Source organism: Chenopodium album, chromosome 6 (genome assembly GCF_948465745.1).
Source record: "Chenopodium album chromosome 6, dcCheAlbu1.1, whole genome shotgun sequence".
Classification (NCBI taxonomy): Eukaryota; Viridiplantae; Streptophyta; class Magnoliopsida; order Caryophyllales; family Amaranthaceae; genus Chenopodium; species Chenopodium album.
The window spans coordinates 31,144,727-31,163,558 of NC_137839.1; the positions used below are offsets into that span (position 1 = coordinate 31,144,727).

At 39.8% G+C, this 18,832-nt stretch overlaps 2 protein-coding genes and 1 non-coding gene across 3 annotated transcripts; 1 reads left to right on the plus strand and 2 right to left on the minus strand.

Moving 5' to 3' along the window:
• Window positions 1-841: 841 nt before the first annotated feature.
• On the minus strand, window positions 842-1,174 carry LOC145636852 (uncharacterized). The gene has a single exon (XM_081688393.1). It carries the CDS (start codon window positions 1,172-1,174, stop codon window positions 842-844), a length of 333 nt encoding a protein of 110 aa, XP_081544519.1.
• Window positions 1,175-15,663: 14,489 nt separating this feature from the next.
• Window positions 15,664-16,290, minus strand: LOC145636853 (uncharacterized). The gene has a single exon (XM_081688394.1). It carries the CDS (start codon window positions 16,288-16,290, stop codon window positions 15,664-15,666), a length of 627 nt encoding a protein of 208 aa, XP_081544520.1.
• Window positions 16,291-17,724: 1,434 nt separating this feature from the next.
• Window positions 17,725-17,831, plus strand: LOC145637750 (small nucleolar RNA R71). The gene has a single exon (XR_014114472.1). It is a non-coding gene; the product is annotated as a small nucleolar RNA R71 (small nucleolar RNA).
• The last annotated feature ends 1,001 nt before the right edge of the window (window positions 17,832-18,832 follow it).

Genomic DNA, 18,832 nt, shown 5'->3' on the forward strand with positions numbered 1-18,832 from the left:
CAACTATGAAGACCACAATCAACTCCTACTAGCCCCAAAGAACAAGAACTCCACATGCTTCAACAATGGTGAACCTTGAAATTTTCAAACCCTTAATGATGGAAATTGTAAAGCAATGATAAATTTGATGTTAATAGAGGAGGTTTTGTGAAATTTAAGATGAAAGTTAGTGGAATTTGATGGATTTTGGTAGTTAGGATGAGGGTTTGGGGGTTTTAGAGAGAAAGAGTGAAAGAAAGTGAAATGTGTGAAATAAAGGTGTTGAAAATCAACTTTAGGGAGCTGATTTAATCGGGGTAAACCCCGACATCCGCGCCCGCAAATTTCTGGCAGCCGCGCCTGCGGGCCTAGATGCTGCAGCCGCATGACTTTGAACCGCGCCTTCTCCTGGGGCGCGGCTGGGCATCCACCGGAAATTCTAACTTTGGGGCTTCATTGCCAGCCGCGCCCGCTCCATCATTAGCCCGCTCCCACGGGCCCCTGGAGAGGGCTTTCCTTGGGCGGGACTCCTCTTTCACTTGTGACAAAAAGAAATTTCATCCTTCTCCACCTTAACTCAATTTTGACTTGATAAATCATGATCTTAAGGCCTCAAATCCCTAACCACACATGTAGTACCCAAAGGTCCAAGTACCTACAACAAAAGGCCAAAGAAACATAAGATAGAGATTATCAACAAAATCGACCAAATAGGAAAATAGAAATGAAAAGAGTCAAGAAATCAGGTTACCTCCCGAGAAACGCTTCTTTATGAGGTCACTAGCTTGACCATGAGAAAAATTCATTAAGGGGGAGGCTTGGGATCCATAGGATCAAGCCTAAAGCTTTCAATGAGACCAACTTATTCCTTGCAAAAATAATGCTTCAATCGATGACCATTAACCATAAATTTGTTACCGCTCTCATCTAACTCAAAAGAACCATAGGGAGTAGTCTTTGAATCCACAAAAGGCCCCGACCATTTGGACTTGAGTTTTACCGGAAACAAACGAAGCCTTGAGTTGAAAAGGAACACCTTATCTCCAACCTTGAAGCTCTTGTTTCTTATATGTTGGTCGTGCCACTTCTTGTTCTTCTCCTTACATAACCTTAAGTTTTCATATGCATCATATCTAAGCTCTTCAAATTCATTGAGCTTGAGCAATCTCTTTTCACCGGCCAATGACATATCCATGTTTAGCTCCGTGATAACCCACCAAGCTTTATGTTCTAATTCTACCGACAAATGACAAGGCTTCCCATAGACTAAGCGATAAAGGGTTGTACCTATTGGAGTCTTATATGCCAACCTAAGAGCCGATAGAGTGTCATCGAGTTCACTAGGTGAAAAAAGGGGTTTGACAGCGGTTCAAACCCGGTCTAAGGCACCAGTTTGAACCGCTGCCTATGTGGGGGGTGCCAAAACCCCAATTTTTGGCACCGGTTCAAAATCGGTGTCATAGGGTGAAATAGGCACCGGTTAATCGGTGCTATATGCCCACTTAGGCACCGGTTAACCGGTGCCTTAAACTGCTCTCCCGCCAATTTTTTTTTTTTGTGGTAGCTATTTTAGGCACCGGTTGCTGCCTAACCGGTGCCTATTCACCAATTTTTTTTTTGTTTTTTTTTTCCAATTTTCGTGCAATAATATTTAAAAAAAAAACTGTTTCCAGCAATAATAATAACCTGTAATTCCAGCAATTATATTAAATATAATAATTAATAATATTATTATTATAATAACTAATAATAATAATAATAATATTGTTAATTATTAGGAAAATTTATAAAATAACACCACAAATTTCTCAAAACTTAGATTATAACACCACAAAATCTCTAATTTTTATTATAACACCACATAAAAACACAAAACTTTGATTTCACCACCACTTAACGAATTCTTGGATGAAATCCGTTAGTGGGGCTCACTTTCGACACGTGGCAATGCTATATTGGTTAAAAAAATTATTTTTTTTAAAAAAAAATTATTTTTTAAAAAAAAAAAAAACTTATACCCTAACCCAGCCATATTCCTCCACCGTACCGCCGGAAGCCCTATCCTCCACCCCCGGCAACCGAACCACCACCGCCGAGACCCCTTGCGTCACCGGTAGAACCACCCAGCAACCCCTCCCTTTCTCTTAATTCAAAAAACCGATCCTACCTCTTTTCCACTCCCCGAAAACCACCACATCAGCCACCTCCACCCCTAAATAATCAAAATCGACAAACCCTAAAACTATAATTGTTGATAATTGAACCTAGATTGCTTTCTTGAGTGCGCGAGGTTGCTAGGGAGGTGCGGTCCGGTGCGCGAGGTGGTTACGTGGGTCGGTGCAGTGAGCGAGGTGGTAGTGTGGGTCGATACAGTGCGCGAGGTAGTTGCGGGGGATGCTTTGCTTTGGTGGGTTGATGCGGTGCGAGAGGTGGTTGTGGGGGCTGGGTTGGTTTTTGGGGAGAAGGAAGGGGTTGATTCGCCGGTTTTTGTGGGGGTTGGGGGTGTCGGCGGCTGGGTTTGTGTTGTCGGCGGCTAGGATAGGTGGTGCCGCCAGTGGGGCTTGGTTAGGTTAGAGTTTAACGGGTTTTTTTTGTTTTTTATTATTTTTTTATTTTAAACCAATAGAGTATTGACATGTGTCATTTGAGGGCCCTACTAACGGTTTCCATCCAAAAAATCGTTAGTTGGTGGTGAAATCAATTTTTTGTGTTTTTTTGTGGTGTTATAATCAAAGTTTTTTTTGTTAGTGTTATAACCCATTTTTTGCAAAATATATGGTGTTATTTTCTAAAAAATCCTAATTATTACAATAAGATACAAAAATAATATTAAAAACAAGAATTCAATTATATATATAGATATAAATAATCCCAAACGCAGTACAAAAAAAAAAAGTTGCTTACATATACAAATAATAGTAAGTACATGTATAATGAATAGTAAGTTATATAGTTCAAAAGTTAACATAAATAATTTACAATTACAATGCCATTTACATGTTGAAAGTGATAAAAGACGCCAACATGTCACGAACTTCATTAAGCTCCTTGATTGTCAACGGACCATCCTTTTGGACCTTGCAAAACTTGAAATACAAAAACATTATGTTAAAATTAATTAATTAGGCAAAACAATATGTATTTTATCAAATATTACCTATATGACTTCTATGTAGCCCATTTCCTACATTACTTATCAAATGAACTATTTCTTTCTCATAACATGTCAATGTTGGGTAGTTGTATGTGTGTAAGCCCTAAAATTGTATAGGAGAGCATTTTATTAAAGTTTATGACGCTTTTTACTCAAAATGGCCCGAATATGGCCTATATGACTTTACTTTGCCCATTTCCTACATTTCTTATTAAATGAACTTTATTTATCTCATAACATGTCAATATTATCTAGTTATAGGTGTATAAGGATAGAAATAACTTCAAAAGAGCATATTAACACAAAATGGCCCTAATATGGCCCATATGACTTCTATTCAGCCCATTTTCTACCTTTCTTGTGAAATAGCCTTTTTGTTTCTCATAACATGTCATTGTTGGGTAATATTAGGTGTCTAAGGCTAGAAATCACATCAATATAGCATTTCAATAAGTTTAACAACGCATTTTACTCAACATGGCCCAAATAGGGCCTATATGACTTCTATGTAGCCCATTTCCTACATTACTTATCAAATGAACTATTTCTTTCTCATAACATGTCAATGTTGGGTATTTGTATGTGTGTAAGCCCTAAAATTGTATAGGAGAGCATTTTATTAAGGTTTATGACGCTTTTTACTCAAAATGGCCCGAATATGGCCTATATGACTTTACTTTGCCCATTTCCTACATTTCTTATTAAATGAACTTTATTTATCTCATAACATGTCAATATTATCTAGTTATAGGTGTATAAGGAAAGAAATCACATCAAAAGAGCATATTAACACAAAATGGCCCTAATATGGCCCATATGACTTCTATTCAGCCCATTTTCTACCTTTCTTGTGAAATGGCCTTTTTGTTTCTCATAACATGACATTGTTGGGTAATATTAGGTTTCTAAGGCTAGAAATCACATCAATATAGCATTTCAATAAGTTTAACAACGCATTTTACTCAACATGGCCCAAATAGGGCCTATATGACTTCTATGTAGCCCATTTCCTACATTACTTATCAAATGAACTATTTCTTTCTCATAACATGTCAATGTTGGGTAGTTGTATGTGTGTAAGCCCTAAAATTGTATAGGAGAGCATTTTATTAAGGTTTATGACGCTTTTTACTCAAAATGGCCCGAATATGGCCTATAGGCAAGTGAGTAGCCATTTCGGCTCGAAGTGGCTTTATTTTGATGAAATGCGCCAAAAAAATTAGAACTTTGCTTCTTTTATGCAATTTCAACTCACAATCACTTATACATATGTAATTATGATATGGTTTGAGAATGTATAAGTTTATTAGTTGAGAAATGAAGAAAATAGGCAAGTGAGTAGCCATTTCGGCTCAAATGGCTTTATATATTTAAAATTGCTTTAAAATTTTTTTTTTTAAAATATGCAAATTCCGCCGCCCCGGGACACCCAAGGAATCCGCACCCGCTGCCGGAACAGCGAAGGCAGCCCGCGCCGAGGCCACAACAGCCCCGACAGGTGGCTGCCAAGGCTGTAGCAGCCACGACAGGTGGCTGCCAGTCTGCTGCAGCCTCGGCAGCAGCCTGCCTGGGCTGCTGCTGCCTCGACAGGTGGCTGCCATGGCTGTAGCAGCACAGGCAAGTGCTGCCGAGGCTGCAGCAGCCATGGCAGCCGCCTGTCGAGGCTGCAGCAGCCATGGCAGCCGCTTGTCGAGGCTGCAGCAGACTGGCAGCCACCTGCCATAGCTGCTACAGCCTTGGCAGCCACCTATCGGGGCTGCTGTGGCCTCGGCGGGGGCTGCTGTGGCCTTGGCGGGGGCTGCCTTTGCTGTTCCGACAGCGGGGGCGGCTCCCTCGGGTGTCTCGGGGCGGCGGAACTTGCATATTTTTTTTAAAAAAAAAATTGAGCAATTTTAAATCAACTTGGCAGACCTTGCACATTGTAAAAAATAAAAAATTTGGCGGTTTTATTTTAAGAGTGCCTAACGGTTTAACACTTACAAAAATTGAGAACTAAATAATTTACCTCCTTATTAATCAACTTCACCCATGCACGTGGCCAATCAACGAAGCTACCTACAGCTTGCCAAAGCGTTGTTATCTCAACCTCCTCTATCGGTACGGGTAGTGGGATGTCTTCGAACCCCGCAACCACTGAATCGATCCCAACCGAGTAATGATGTGGCCCCGCCGTAGCACCCGTCGTCGGTTGGTCACTACCATACGCCACCCAACTCAACGTCGTACTATTTGCATGCCCCGGGGCTAGAAGTGCACACCGGGTGTCTTCCTACACAAGTATATATATAAAAAGAAGATAGTTAAATAGGACTTTTACAACAGCATAGATAATATAACAAAATTCATTAAGGTAGAGGGTTACAAATCACCTGTAACTCTGGAAATTCATGCGGTGTTGGATTTTCAAGCTCCCTCGAGTCCGCATGTGTAGGAGTAGGAACCTGCAACAGTACATCAATCATTGCACCTCAAATCTCAATTAACTCAGTATTTTAAAACTTTTAATAACGCAATTGATTTTACCTCAGGTGGCACATCTTCACCACGTATCTCATCTCCTCCATGTCTATCACCTTCTCCTTGTCCTTTTGGTTCAGAACATGTGTCGACCGGGGTACTCGTGAGGAATGGCAAAGTCGGTAAGTTCATCAGCTTCGCCCAAGCATTCAATTCACCAACTAACTCGTTGCGTACTTGTTCCTTAATTGATGCCACCTTGGCATCCAACTCCCCCGGTGAGTTAACACTGGCTCGAGATCTACCCGATTTTGTGTATTCGGGACCCATCACCTTATTCCATCTAAGCAATGACCCTCCCGAACCTACTACTCGTCCTGGATGGTATGGCCTTCCCAAAGCCATGGTGAAAGGGTCATTCTCCACACTTGGTTCAAATTTTCCCTCCACCATCTCTTGAGTGTGCTTAAGCTATAGCATAAGGAAAAATGAGGTCAGTAAAACAGTTAATGGTTTGTACAATGATTTAGATGCAAAAGTGACTTAATTTCAACAATTCATAGGTAACTTACAAGCTTATCCGCCAGTTTTTTGGCTTCCGGACCCTTGATGACCCATTTTCCGGTTTCCTTATCAAACGTATGGAGAGAACAAAAGAAATCACCGGCACGACTCACCAATGTAGTGATCGTGGAACTAGAGGGTTCCTTCGATGCCACTAGAAGCGCTTTAGGGTATAAACCCGAAACGACCCACTCAGGTCTCTTTTCACCAAAAGTCTTAGGACCCATACGATGGACGTATTCCTTCTTTTCTGCATTCACTTTATTTTACTCTCGAAGTTCCTACAAAACAAAAAATGTTAGTCTCATTGCTACAAAAAGTGTCAAGCTATTATTCAATTGAGATCAGATTTACACAAACTTACAATGGCTTTCTTTTGAGTCTTCATTATAACGAACTCTTCCCAATCATCTTTTGACACGGTCGGCCATATTTTCCATGGGAGACGGTCATCTTCTTCAGCATTCTTCTTCTTTGTTTTCTTCTTCTTCTTGTAGATCCACCGATTAGTCAACTTGGTCTTAAAGCCTCTGAATCTTTCCGCTAATAAAGATTCAAACACCCTTCTCTTCTCGGGATCATTAGGAATAGAAAACAGCCTCTACAAGCACAAATTAAAACCGATTATTAGTTTCTATTTAGTAACAACCATAAGGTTAAGGTATCTTAAATTGTCTAAATGTGCCAAAAACACACTTACCCTTGTATCATCCCAAAATGTTTGAATCAAACCCGGAGGTACTTGCCGCCTTACAAGTGTAATGGGGATATTCCGCGAACATATGCCAACTTGATTAGCATATTGTCGACGCCATTTGGGCCAGGGTTGGCCTTTGTTGTCATACTCCAAGACCATGGGACCGTCCGGTTTCTTAAATCTTCTCGTCGGACCCCTTCTTTTTCTTTGAGCCGGTGCCTTTCCCCCCCCCCCTCCACCACCTGTGTTGTTTTCATCTTGTCCTTGTCCTTGTCCTTGGCCTTGACTTTCAGGAGTCAGTTTCTCACCAACAATCTCACGTATTGTATTTACAATAGGCGGTGCACGTTCAGCTGAAATTTCAAAATCGTCAAGCCTACGCTCGAACTCATCTTGAGTCTGATCCTCTGGCTCACCCAAGTCATCCTCCTTATTCATATCATAAGGCACATCACTATCGTCCTCGTCCTCATCCTCATCCTCGTACTCGTCCTCATACTCATCATCGTCAATGTCCTCTCCCAAATGAGGATCATGATCGTCCGCCATGAGATATAAGCACCTGTCAAAGCAATCATAAAACAATATTAGTGTATAGTAAAGTATATGCCTGATAGTTATTATGGTTAAGTAGAAGCTATTTAAGCCATTTTCACCTACTTATTATGGTCCTATAACCTTGTATATGCATGATAATGAGTACAATATGGCAATTTCAATCTACATATCACTTATACATATGGAAAATAGGTTGTTAGAATGAATAAATGTTAGTTCATACACAAAACAAAGGAGTTGGGTTAAGTAGAAGCTATTTAAGCCATTTTCACCTACTTATGGTCCTATAACCTTGTATATGCATGATAATGAGTACACTTAGGCAATTTCAAACTACAAACATGTTAAATATATTGAATATAGGTTGTTAGAATGAATAAATGTTAGTTCATACACAAAACAAAAGAATTGGGTTAAGTAGAAGCTATTTAAGCCAATTTCACCTACTTATGGTCCTATAACCTTGTATATGCATGATAATGAGTACACTTAGGCAATTTCAAACTACAAATATATCATTTTCGCCTACTTATGCTCCTATATACATGATAGCTAAACTATATTTGCAATGAAACCATTACTAACTTTTAATCAAACTACCTCATTCTGAAATTCCTTCGTTGTGGTCTGATCGCATATAACCTGCTTCGTTGTCTATGTCATTTAGTACAACAGGTCTAGGAACAGTGAAAGGTGCTGAATCATCAAACGCATCATATTCTTCCTCATCCTCAACATCTCCAATGCCTAGGATTCTTCTTTTGCTAGCTAGCACTATAGACCATTTTGAATCCATTGCGTCAGTTACGTAGAACACTTGCTTAGCTTGAGATGCAAGGATAAATGGTTCCGCACTATCATTCAAGTGGCCAAGATCTACAAGAGTAAAGTCCTCATGTTTGACGTTACGCCTGATATTATCAACCCACTTACACTTGAAAAGAGCAACCGTGAAGTCACAATAATCAAGCTCCCATATTTCTTGAATTCGACCATAGTATGACAACTCTGCATCGACATGTGATTTATCCTTAGAACTTGCAAACTCCCTTGACGTTGCCACAAGAGTTATACCACTGTTTTGGGTGGAGGAAGATTTCAAATCACGACCCTCGGTCCAAAAAGTGTACCCATTGATGTCATATCCCTCAAATGAACGGACATCATCCCTAGGACCATACGCAAGCCACCGTACTGTATCGGTCACATTAGTATCATTCAATCCACTCATTACTCGATCACGAAACCAATCAACAAACCTCTTATTATGCAACTGCATAAGTGACCTTTCACCTTTGGATGGAAATTCGGCACGCAAACTAGCCATGTGCTCGTCTAAATATGGGTGCACATCTGAAACATGGTGCAACACATAAAGGTGTGCTTGTAAGAACTGATCTCGGTCTGGTGACATTCGTTTCGACCCAATTGTGCCATGACCATCAAGTCTACCTTCATGTCGAGAAGTAGGAAGACCAATAGGTTGAGCAAGGGTTATGTAGTCCGCCACAAATTTACCTATCTCCTCACCCACTGTCCCTTGCATCATACTTCCTTCAGGGTGAGCCCGGCTCCGTACTTTATCTTATAATGTACCCATGTGTCTTTCAAAAGGGTAGCACCACCTCATGAACACTGGACCGCACAACTTAATCTCATGCACCAAATGAAGAACCAGATGAACCATTATGTCAAAAAATGAGGGTGGGAAATACATCTCAAATTTGCACAAAGTCACAACCACATCTGCTTGCAAAGCATCTAGTGTACAAGGATCAAGAACTTTGCTACAAATTGTATTGAAAAACGAACAAAGGCTTGTAATCGCTTCCCTCACGTGTTTCGGTAGAATACCACGGATTGCAATCGGTAGGAATACTTGCATCATAATGTGACAATCATGGGATTTCATACTTGTCAGCTTCAATTCTCCATTTAAGGTTACAAATCTTTTCATGTTAGATGAGTACCCTGATGGAACCTTAATGCCGTACAGACATGCACAAAACATACGTTTCTCTACCCTTAACAATGTATAGCAAGCCGGGGGTAAATAATTCTTTTCATCCTTCCCTTTACCCTTAACTTTCTTCTTTGACGCATCTTTGGCCTTTCCCTTTCTCTTGCTCTTCTCCTTCCCTTTTTTCGAAACATTTTCATCTTCTATTCTCGGCTCCTTCCCCTTTCTAACCTTTTCTTGAGGCCACAATTCTGGACGAATCCCCATCTCTTTCAAATCTAACCGTGCACCCTTTTCGTCCTTTGTTTTGCCTGGGATATTCATAAGCGTCCCCAAAAGAGCATCACACACATTCTTCTCTATATGCATCACATCAAGACAATGCCTAACGTCATGTTCTCTCCAGTACGGAAGCTTCCAAAAGATTGATTCTTTCTTAAACAGAGCAGCTGAGACCACAGTTTTTTCTGATTTTCCAAACACCGTTCGTATCCCTTTCACCCGAGCACTAATCTCAGCACCAGTCAATGGTCTAGGCGCAGTATCCTCTTCCACGGTTCCATCGAAAGCCTTTTTCTGCCTACGGTATGGGTGATCACGCCTAAGGAACCTTTGAGTCCGTAGGTAGACATCTTTGTGAGAATGAGTCAAGTATACGCTTGATGTGTCATCAATACATATGGGGCATGCTTTTTTCCCTTTGACCTTGTACCCACACAAGTTTCCATATGCAGGGAAGTCATTCATGGTCCACATAAGGGTTGCACGCAATGTGAACATCTCATTCTGATGAGCATCAAAAACGAAAACCCCTTCGTCCCACATCTTTCTCAAGTCGTCAATAAGCGGCGCAAGGTAAACATCTATGTCGTTTCCAGGTTGCTTAGGACCAGTTATTAGCAATGAAAGCATTACATACTTACGTTTCATGCACAGCCAAGGAGGCAAATTATAAATCACTAAAAGTACCGGCCATGTGCTGTGTTGGGTACTAAGAGTGCCAAATGGATTCATCCCGTCCGTGCACAACCCAAGCCTTAAATTACTAACTTCATTACCAAATTCCTCAAACTTCAAATCAATGTTCTTCCACTGTGGAGAGTCAACTGGATGCTTTAGTATTCTGTTTTTCTTTCTTTCCTCTGCATGCCACCTCAAGTTTTTAGCGTCTTTTGGTATTGAGAACAGACGTTTAAACCTTGGAATAATGGGAAGATACCACAACACCTTAGCAGGAGGTCCCTCCGTGCCAGGATTGCAACTCATGCGCTTGTACCGCGACCGCTTGCATCGTGGACACTCCTGCAGTTGTTCATACTCATTTCGATACAAAATACAGTCATTAGGACATGCATGTATCTTCTTATACTCCAAACCAAAGGGACACATGAGCTTCTTTGCGTAATAGTAAGACTTAGGAATTTCATTCCCATCAGGCAACATATCACTTAATGCGGTCAACAAAGAAGTAAAACTGATGTCCGTCCACCCATGCTTCGACTTAATGTTGAAAAGTGTTAGCACGGTCGATAGTTTGGAGTATTTTTTGCACCCGGGATACAAAGGCTTTTTGGAAGCCTCCGATAATAACTCAAACACTTCACCTTCAACACCATGCAACATCTCATCCACTTGTTCATCCTCGACCTCATCCGCCTGATCATCATCGGCTCCATCCTCACCATTATCAACAATATACTCATCATTCTCGTATTCCTCGTCCACATGAATCTCATTGCTTCTAACACGCACATCATTCCGATCAAGATCCCCACTGTACTCTCCACTTTCTCCGTGCCAAATCCACACATGGTATAATAACCTAAACCCACGACATAATACATGATCTCTAATGATTTCAACACTATCGACCACATTCACATTATTACAATCAACACAAGGACAATAAAGGCCTTTGCCTCCCAGTTTGCGTTGATAAGCTAAAGCCCTCTCGCAAAACTCTTGAACCCCATTCCAAAATTCCAATGTATCGCGTCTACCATACATCCAACCACGATCCTTCTCCATTTAGTAAATTGTCTCTAAACATATATAGCAACATATAATTTATAATGTGTAAGTGCTACATATTTTATGTAAATCAAATTCAAGTACAAAACGTGAATATACCATTCATATAGTGAAAAAATGCATGTCTCCAAAGGGTCCTTATCACTCCAACCTAACCCATCCTTGAATGTCTACTCTCACTAGTGAATGTATGTCAACTTTCCAATTTTAAGGAAAATCCGGCAGCATTTCCCCCTAGTTGTCCAAGTACACGATGTAGATAATTAATTACCCACATATGTACCCAGAGAACATAGTGAGGAAATGGTAAGCCAAGATGTTCCTTAAAATCGAAAAGAAAACATACATTCACCACCTAAGTGAGAGTACACATTCAAGAACAGTCCCAACCGGGGACTATTCAAGACTTTCTCCTAATGAGAAAGCCTTGAACGGGTATCCAGGCATATGATGATGCAAGTATTCTATATATTGTTGTATTTATTTGCAATTAAACAATACACAAGTTGCAATTTTATGAATAAACTTTTATTAAATGGATAAATAGAAAGAAATATAGCTAAGTAAAGGTTATAAGTCATACCAATATAGCAACTACCCACTTGAGCTCAATATGTAGTCCTCAAGCTAATTAAACTCGTGCTTCAATTCACATATGAATCTATATATTTAAAAAACAAAAAACAAAAAACAAAAATTAGGTTAAATATTATGTATGTACTTCTCATAACATGTCAATTCACTAATTTATTTCTAAGCTAAAACACATCATTCATCGAACCAACAATTGCTAAACTATGTATTCACTACTTTAATTTGTTCAAAATTCATTTTTTTTATTTAAAATTGCTAAACTAAAAAGGTTACTAATCTCTAATTTTTTTCATTTTATTTATTCAAAATTGCTAAACTAAAAAGGTTACTAATCTCTAACCATTATACCAAACCAAAATTCAACTAATTAAGTAACAAGGCTAATATTCTCTACTTTATTCAAAATTACACATCAAAACAAATTAAATTAACCATTAAAACATACTAATATCCAACTAAATGAGTAACAAGGTTACTAATTTCTAATATTTTCACAATTTCCCAATAAAAAAAAACCAATTATTGAAACAAATTGAAGTAAAATTATATTCTAACCTAAATTTTAATTTGCCTAACAATTCTTCAACATGCAAAACAAATTAATATAAGTTCATAAATGGGAAATTATTGAGAATAAATAAAAAAAAATTATACCTAAAACACTCAAATTGAGATTTTAGTGGTCAGTGGTGCGGTGGTGCGGCGGCAACCTTCAGCAGGGCGGTGGTGCGGCGTCGACCTTCAGGGCAGTGGAGGGGGTTGAGCTGAGGGGAGAAACACCACGACAGGGGAGAAAGAGAATGCCAGGGGAGAAAGAGAAGGCCAGGGGTGCAGCGGTGATGGTGGCCGGCGACTGTTGCGGCAAGAGTGCAGGTGAGGTGAGGGGTTTCGTAGGTGAGGTGAGGGGTTTCGAGAATGGAACAGTGAAGAGAACGAGAATGGAACAGCGAAAATGAATGAAAGAGAAAGAGAAGGAAGAAGGAAAGAGGCGGGTTTTTTTTATTTTTGAATTAGGCACCGGTTCATTTGGCACCGGTTCAAACCGGTGCCTTTTACAATTTTGGCACCGGTTCAGGCCAAACCGGTGCCTTTTCTCTTGTTATAAAATCCCGCCCATTTCTAGATCGGTTTTGGCCACCGGTTTGGCCTGAACCGGTGCCATATGGGGGCTGCCTATTGCAATTTTTCTACTAGTGGTTTGAGCGACCAATCCTTCCTTGATTTGTTTACCATCCTTTCAAGAAGATTCTTGATTTCTCGATTTAACACCTCCACTTTCCCTTGAGTTTGAGGATGGTAGGGAAGACCAACTTTGTGATGAACTCCATATCTCTTGAGAAGAGCTTCAAATTGTTTTTTTGGCGAAATGGGAGCCTCCATCACTAATTAAAACCCTTGGAACATTTAGGGAATATTTCAAGCATCCCACAATTAAGTCCCATTGTGATCAAACACTTAAGCATGGTGGTGTCCAAAGGGAAGGAAGCTAGAGTAAAAGAGTCGCCAACAAGTTTTAGGAACCTGTAAATCGTTCACAGGGTGAAGGTTACACCCCTTCATGATCCATGAGATCGCTAACTCCATAGTGGTCTGGAACCATGTTTGGATATTTGGGGATGAAGGTACAAATCCAACCTAAAAGGGATTGAACCTGCCCTAATAATAGGCCTCTACTTTATGCTTCTCATATTTATGTGCGCTTTCTGACTAACATGCAATCAATAGGTTAACCCTAAACCTGTTTAATCTATGTTGGTTGAATATTTTAGCACAAACAAAACTATTATTGGCGATCACTTTAATTATAATCATATTAGCTTAAACAAGATTATTAATTATCTTATTAAGCGTGATTACAAGTACAAATACCCTTTAAGCATGCATAAAAAGCGCGATCAAGCAACAAAAATAATAATCAAGCAACGGTATCTCAAAGCATAATAATAGCAAGATCCTAGGCATGATACTAACAAGATTAATAACAAATCCTAGCATGTCACTAAATAAAAAAAATCAAAGCTTCATCCCTAACATGATACTAACATAATATTAAAAAGAAAATAGGAAGAAACCTAAACATGATCAATACTAGAAAGCATAATGATATTAGAAATCTTATTTATTACCCTAAACATGATACTAAAAATCATAAAGACATCCTAACATGATACTAGGAATTATAACAATAAAATTATAATCATGATTTCTATATCAAAAGAATAACAAAGTAATTAAATTACTTACTTGGATGCCTAGTATCTCTTTCTAATAACAAAATACACGCGTTAGTAACTTCAAGGAACATATTAAATCAAACAATTAATTTAAATAATTAAAATAGAGATTCGGGACCAAACCCTAAGAAATTATCAACCTTTCACGTCTAGGGCAAAGGCAACTTCAAACTTGGCTAGGTGTGTCTAGAACTAATGTATGCGGAATTTTGTTAGAAGGGAAAGGTTTAGAAAAAGAATAGAGAGAGCATAAGCTTCTAGCTTAAGATAGAGGAGAATAGAAATTGTTAATTCTTGATGATTTGAAAACGGAGGTCTAGGACCCTATTTATAGAAAAATAGTCTGAAAATCGATCGAAAAGAAATCAAGTTCCATTCGGAATAAAAAAACCTCCTGACGCGAATAACAGAAGCTAGCGCCAAACGACAGGCACCAGTGCCAGGCAACAGACTTTGCAATCACCGAAACTTTGGCCAGATCAACCTCAATGCCATTTTTTGAAACTTTATGGCCAAGGACAACACCCTCCTCAACCATAAAGTGGCATTTTTCCCAATTCAAAACCAAACTCGTCTCTTGACACCTTTTAAAAAAAATTTCAAGATTATAAAGACAATTGTCAAAAGACGAGCCACCAACACTAAAATCATCCATGAATACCTCAATTTCTTTTTCAAACATCTAAGAGAAAATAGAAGTCATGCATCGTTGGAAAGTTGAAGGAGCAGTGCATAACCCGAATTGCATTCTTTGGTATGCAAATGTTCCATATGGACATGTGAAAGTAGTTTTCTCTTGCTCACTTGGATGGATAGGGATTTGGAAAAATCCCGAGTACCCATCCAAGAAGCAAAAGAAAGCATGGTGAGAAAGTCTTTCCAACATTTGGTCCATTAATGGGAGAGAAAAATGGTCCTTATTTGTATTTTTGTTCAATCTCATATAATCAATACACATCCTCCACCCGGTCATCGTCCGGGTGGAGATTTCCTCTCCTCCTTCATTTTGTATGATGGTCATTCCACCCTTTTTTGGAACTACATGAACCGAGCTAACCCATTTACTATCGGAGATAGCATAGATGATGCTCGCTTCACGTAGTTTCAAAACCTCTTTCTTGATAACCTCTTAGAGGTTGGGGTTCAACCTCCTTTGAGGTTCAATGGAGGTGGATTGATCATCTTCAAGATGAATACGATGCATGCACAAAGAAGGGTTAATACCCTTGATATCATCAATGATATACCCTATCAAATCTTTATATTTTCTCAAAACATCAAGCAATTTTTCCAAATGAATTCCATCAAGGCTAGCATTGACGATAATAGGGTATTTTCCCTCATTGTCAAGAAAATCATATTTCAAAGAAGGGGGAAGGGGTTTGAGTTCTACCTTGGGAGGAGGCGTAGAACTCTCCTCCAATTTCTCCTCTTCTTATTCAACCCCGATTTCCACTTTTTGTTCAAAGTCATCCCCATTTGAGGTTTCCTCCAAATCCATAACGAACTCTCTTGCCTCTTGTGAATGAAACTCTTCCTTGTAACTAAGAGCTTCGATCATTGGATCTTGCGGCCTCATCACTACCCTCCCCAAACGATCCAACTCCTCATTAACAACATCGACTCGGTAGCATTTCTCAACCATGGGGGTCTTGAGTAACTTAGAGAACTCAAAGACAATCTTCTCATCGGCCACCTCACATGTAATGGTGTTGTTTTTGCAATTGATGACCGCCCCCAAGGTTTTAACATCTTCACAACCCAAGATCAAAGGAGTATCAACATCTTCCTCCATATCCATCACTACAAAATCACATGGCACATAGATATGCCAAACTTGGATAGGAACATCTTTAAGTTCACCACAAGGAAGTTTGACTGAGCGGTCGGCTAGTTGAATTGTTTTTCTTGTGGGAATCATTTCAATATTCAGCTTTTGTGCAATTGAGAGAGAAATTAAGCTAACACTCGATCCTAAATCCGCCAAGGCACCCCTAGGTTCCATGCTACCGATCTTAACCGGTAAAGTAAAGCTTCTCGGGTCCTTCTCTTTCTTTGGCATCTTGTGTTGAACGAGTGCACTAACTTAATTGAACGAGTGCACTAAATTAATAAGGGAGGGTAATGAGCTCGTCATTGAGCTTTCTTGTTGGTTAAGATATCCTTAAGAAATTTGGAATAGGAAGGAATTTGGGTAACAACCTTGATGAAAGGGAGACTTATGTGTAATCTCTTCATTACACTAAGGAATTTTGCGAATTTATCATTCAACTTTTTCTCGCAAGCCTCACGGGAAAAGGAACCGGCTCATCGAGATTCCTATTCTCACTAGGACTTGAGGTTTTTTTCTCATCATTGTGCTTCTTCTTCTCTACATTCTCTTCTTTCCTAACACCTTTGTCTTCTTCAACTCTCTTTTTCACCCTGATACTTTCTTCTTCTTCCCCTTCTCTAAGACCTTCATAAAATGTGCCAGATCTCAAGGTAATTGCCTTGCAAGAATTGGGTTTCAAGTTGTGAGAGGGGTTAGGTTGTGGTTGCCCGGGTAAGGTAGAAGGTGAGTTGAAAGGTACTTTCTCGGCCAATTGGGCTAGTTGTGAATCAACCATCTTGTTATGAGCTTTGACCTCTTGCATTTGTTGATTCATGGCTTGGAGTTGTTGGAGAATTTGGGTTTGTGTGGAATCGGATGAAGATGCTTGATCTGGACTCCTTTGAGACCCTTGATTTTGATTGTTGTATTGGTTGTTTCTTGGGTAGTTACCCCTTGGGTTTTGGTTTTAAGGTGGAGGTGGGTTTTAATATTGAGGGTTGGAATTGTATGATGGTTGAGCTTGTTACCCCCATTATTGAGGTTAAGGTGCAAATCCGGGTGGTGGTTGTCTCCAAGCTACTCCTCCGCCAATTCCCCTAAATCCATCTTGGCGTATGTTGTAAGCCGCAACATGTTCAGGGCTCAAATCTCCACAATAAGATGTATCATGGTTTGTACCACCATGAGCTTGTTACCCCCATTATTGAGGTTAAGGTGCAAATCCGGGTGGTGGTTGTCTCCAAGCTACTCCTCCGCCAATTCCCCTAAATCCATCTTGGCGTATGTTGTAAGCCGCAACATGTTCAGGGCTCAAATCTCCACAATAAGATGTATCATGGTTTGTACCACCACAATTTTGGCATGAGAAAAGATTGACTTGAGATGAGCTTGCCCCACTATTAACACTTGTATTTAACTTTGCAAGCCCCTTGTTCAAAAGCTCAATTTGATGTTACAATTGATCAACCTTCTCTAATTCATACATCCCACCTTTCGTCGGCGCATTCCTCCTTCTACCATCCCAAGAGTAGTTCTTCGCCACTTCTTCGATCGTTGCCTTAACTTGGTTTTGGGGGATCTTGATCAATTGTCCACCCGCCCCCCCCCCCCCCCCATCCAAGTTAGCTCTAGACATGGGTTCCAAACCATCATAGAAGAATCGCATGAGCAAGCTTTTTATTGTATTCATGGTGAGGACATGCTTGTACCAACTCCTTGAACCTTTCCCAAGCTTCACTAAGACTCTCATTTGTTTCTTGTTTAAATGATGCAATCTTCCTTCTCATCTTGGCGGTCTTTTCTTCTGAAATGAACCTCTTCAACAATGCCTTGACTATCTCTCTACATGTTGTGAGAGAATTTGGCCTCACTTGCTTGAACCACTTCTTAGCTCTGCCCGAAAGAGATTGGCGAAATAGATGCATTCGGATGTACTCTTGAGAAACTTGATTGGTTTGAATCATGGCACATAGCTTAAGGAATCTATAAAGGTGCTCAATGCGATCTTCACTTGGTGAACCCGAAAATTGCTCCCCTTGTACCATCCTTATGTATTAGAGTGAATAATAAAGTTGGTTTTCGTGACGGGAAGCAAAATCCCTCCCGTGAGCTCGTAATCCTCCGGGTTCCCAAACTCACGAAACAAAACTTCATCCTCTTCTCCCGCCATTGCCTCACTTTGAGCACTTGAAGAACAAGAGTCACTAGCTCCCACTATCCACTATAGCACCAGGGCCTCTTCCCTCTTCTTGATAAATCTTATAGACTTGTTTCAAAGTTCAGTCGATCTCGTGGTCAATGTTATGTGTGGGCGGACCTTGAGATCTCCTAAGCATCCACCAAAGCTAAGAGAACAATTAGCAATGACAAGTAGGATAAAGCAAGCAAAAATAACAAGAAAAACAAATAAAATAACTCTAACAATAGCAAAAATACATGCAAAACAAGTCGTTTCCCCGGCAATGGTGCAAAATTCAATCGGGGTTGAGTAGGTCGTTGAGACTAATAACCTAATCAAATTAATTATTTATAAACCTAAACATTTCACTAAACTAGTTAGCGGCAAGTATAGGATCAAACCACGAGAAAGCACACTAGTTAAACATCAAATCCACTAAATGGGAGAATATTTTTGTTGGTTTTCGTGATTGAATAAACTAAAGCAATAAGGAAAGAAAAATAAAAAGGATTAAACCAAAGATAAACAACACTAGGGGAATGGGGGCATCAAACATGAATCAAATATAGAAGGACAATGATGATTATCATGAAGAACATGCCATAGAATGCT

Bases quoted from the DNA above. Each gene is read 5' to 3' on its own strand.
- LOC145636852 (XM_081688393.1), bottom strand. From the start codon at position 1,174: ATGGATATGTCATTGGCCGGTGAAAAGAGATTGCTCAAGCTCAATGAA.
- LOC145636853 (XM_081688394.1), bottom strand. From the start codon at position 16,290: ATGCCAAAGAAAGAGAAGGACCCGAGAAGCTTTACTTTACCGGTTAAG.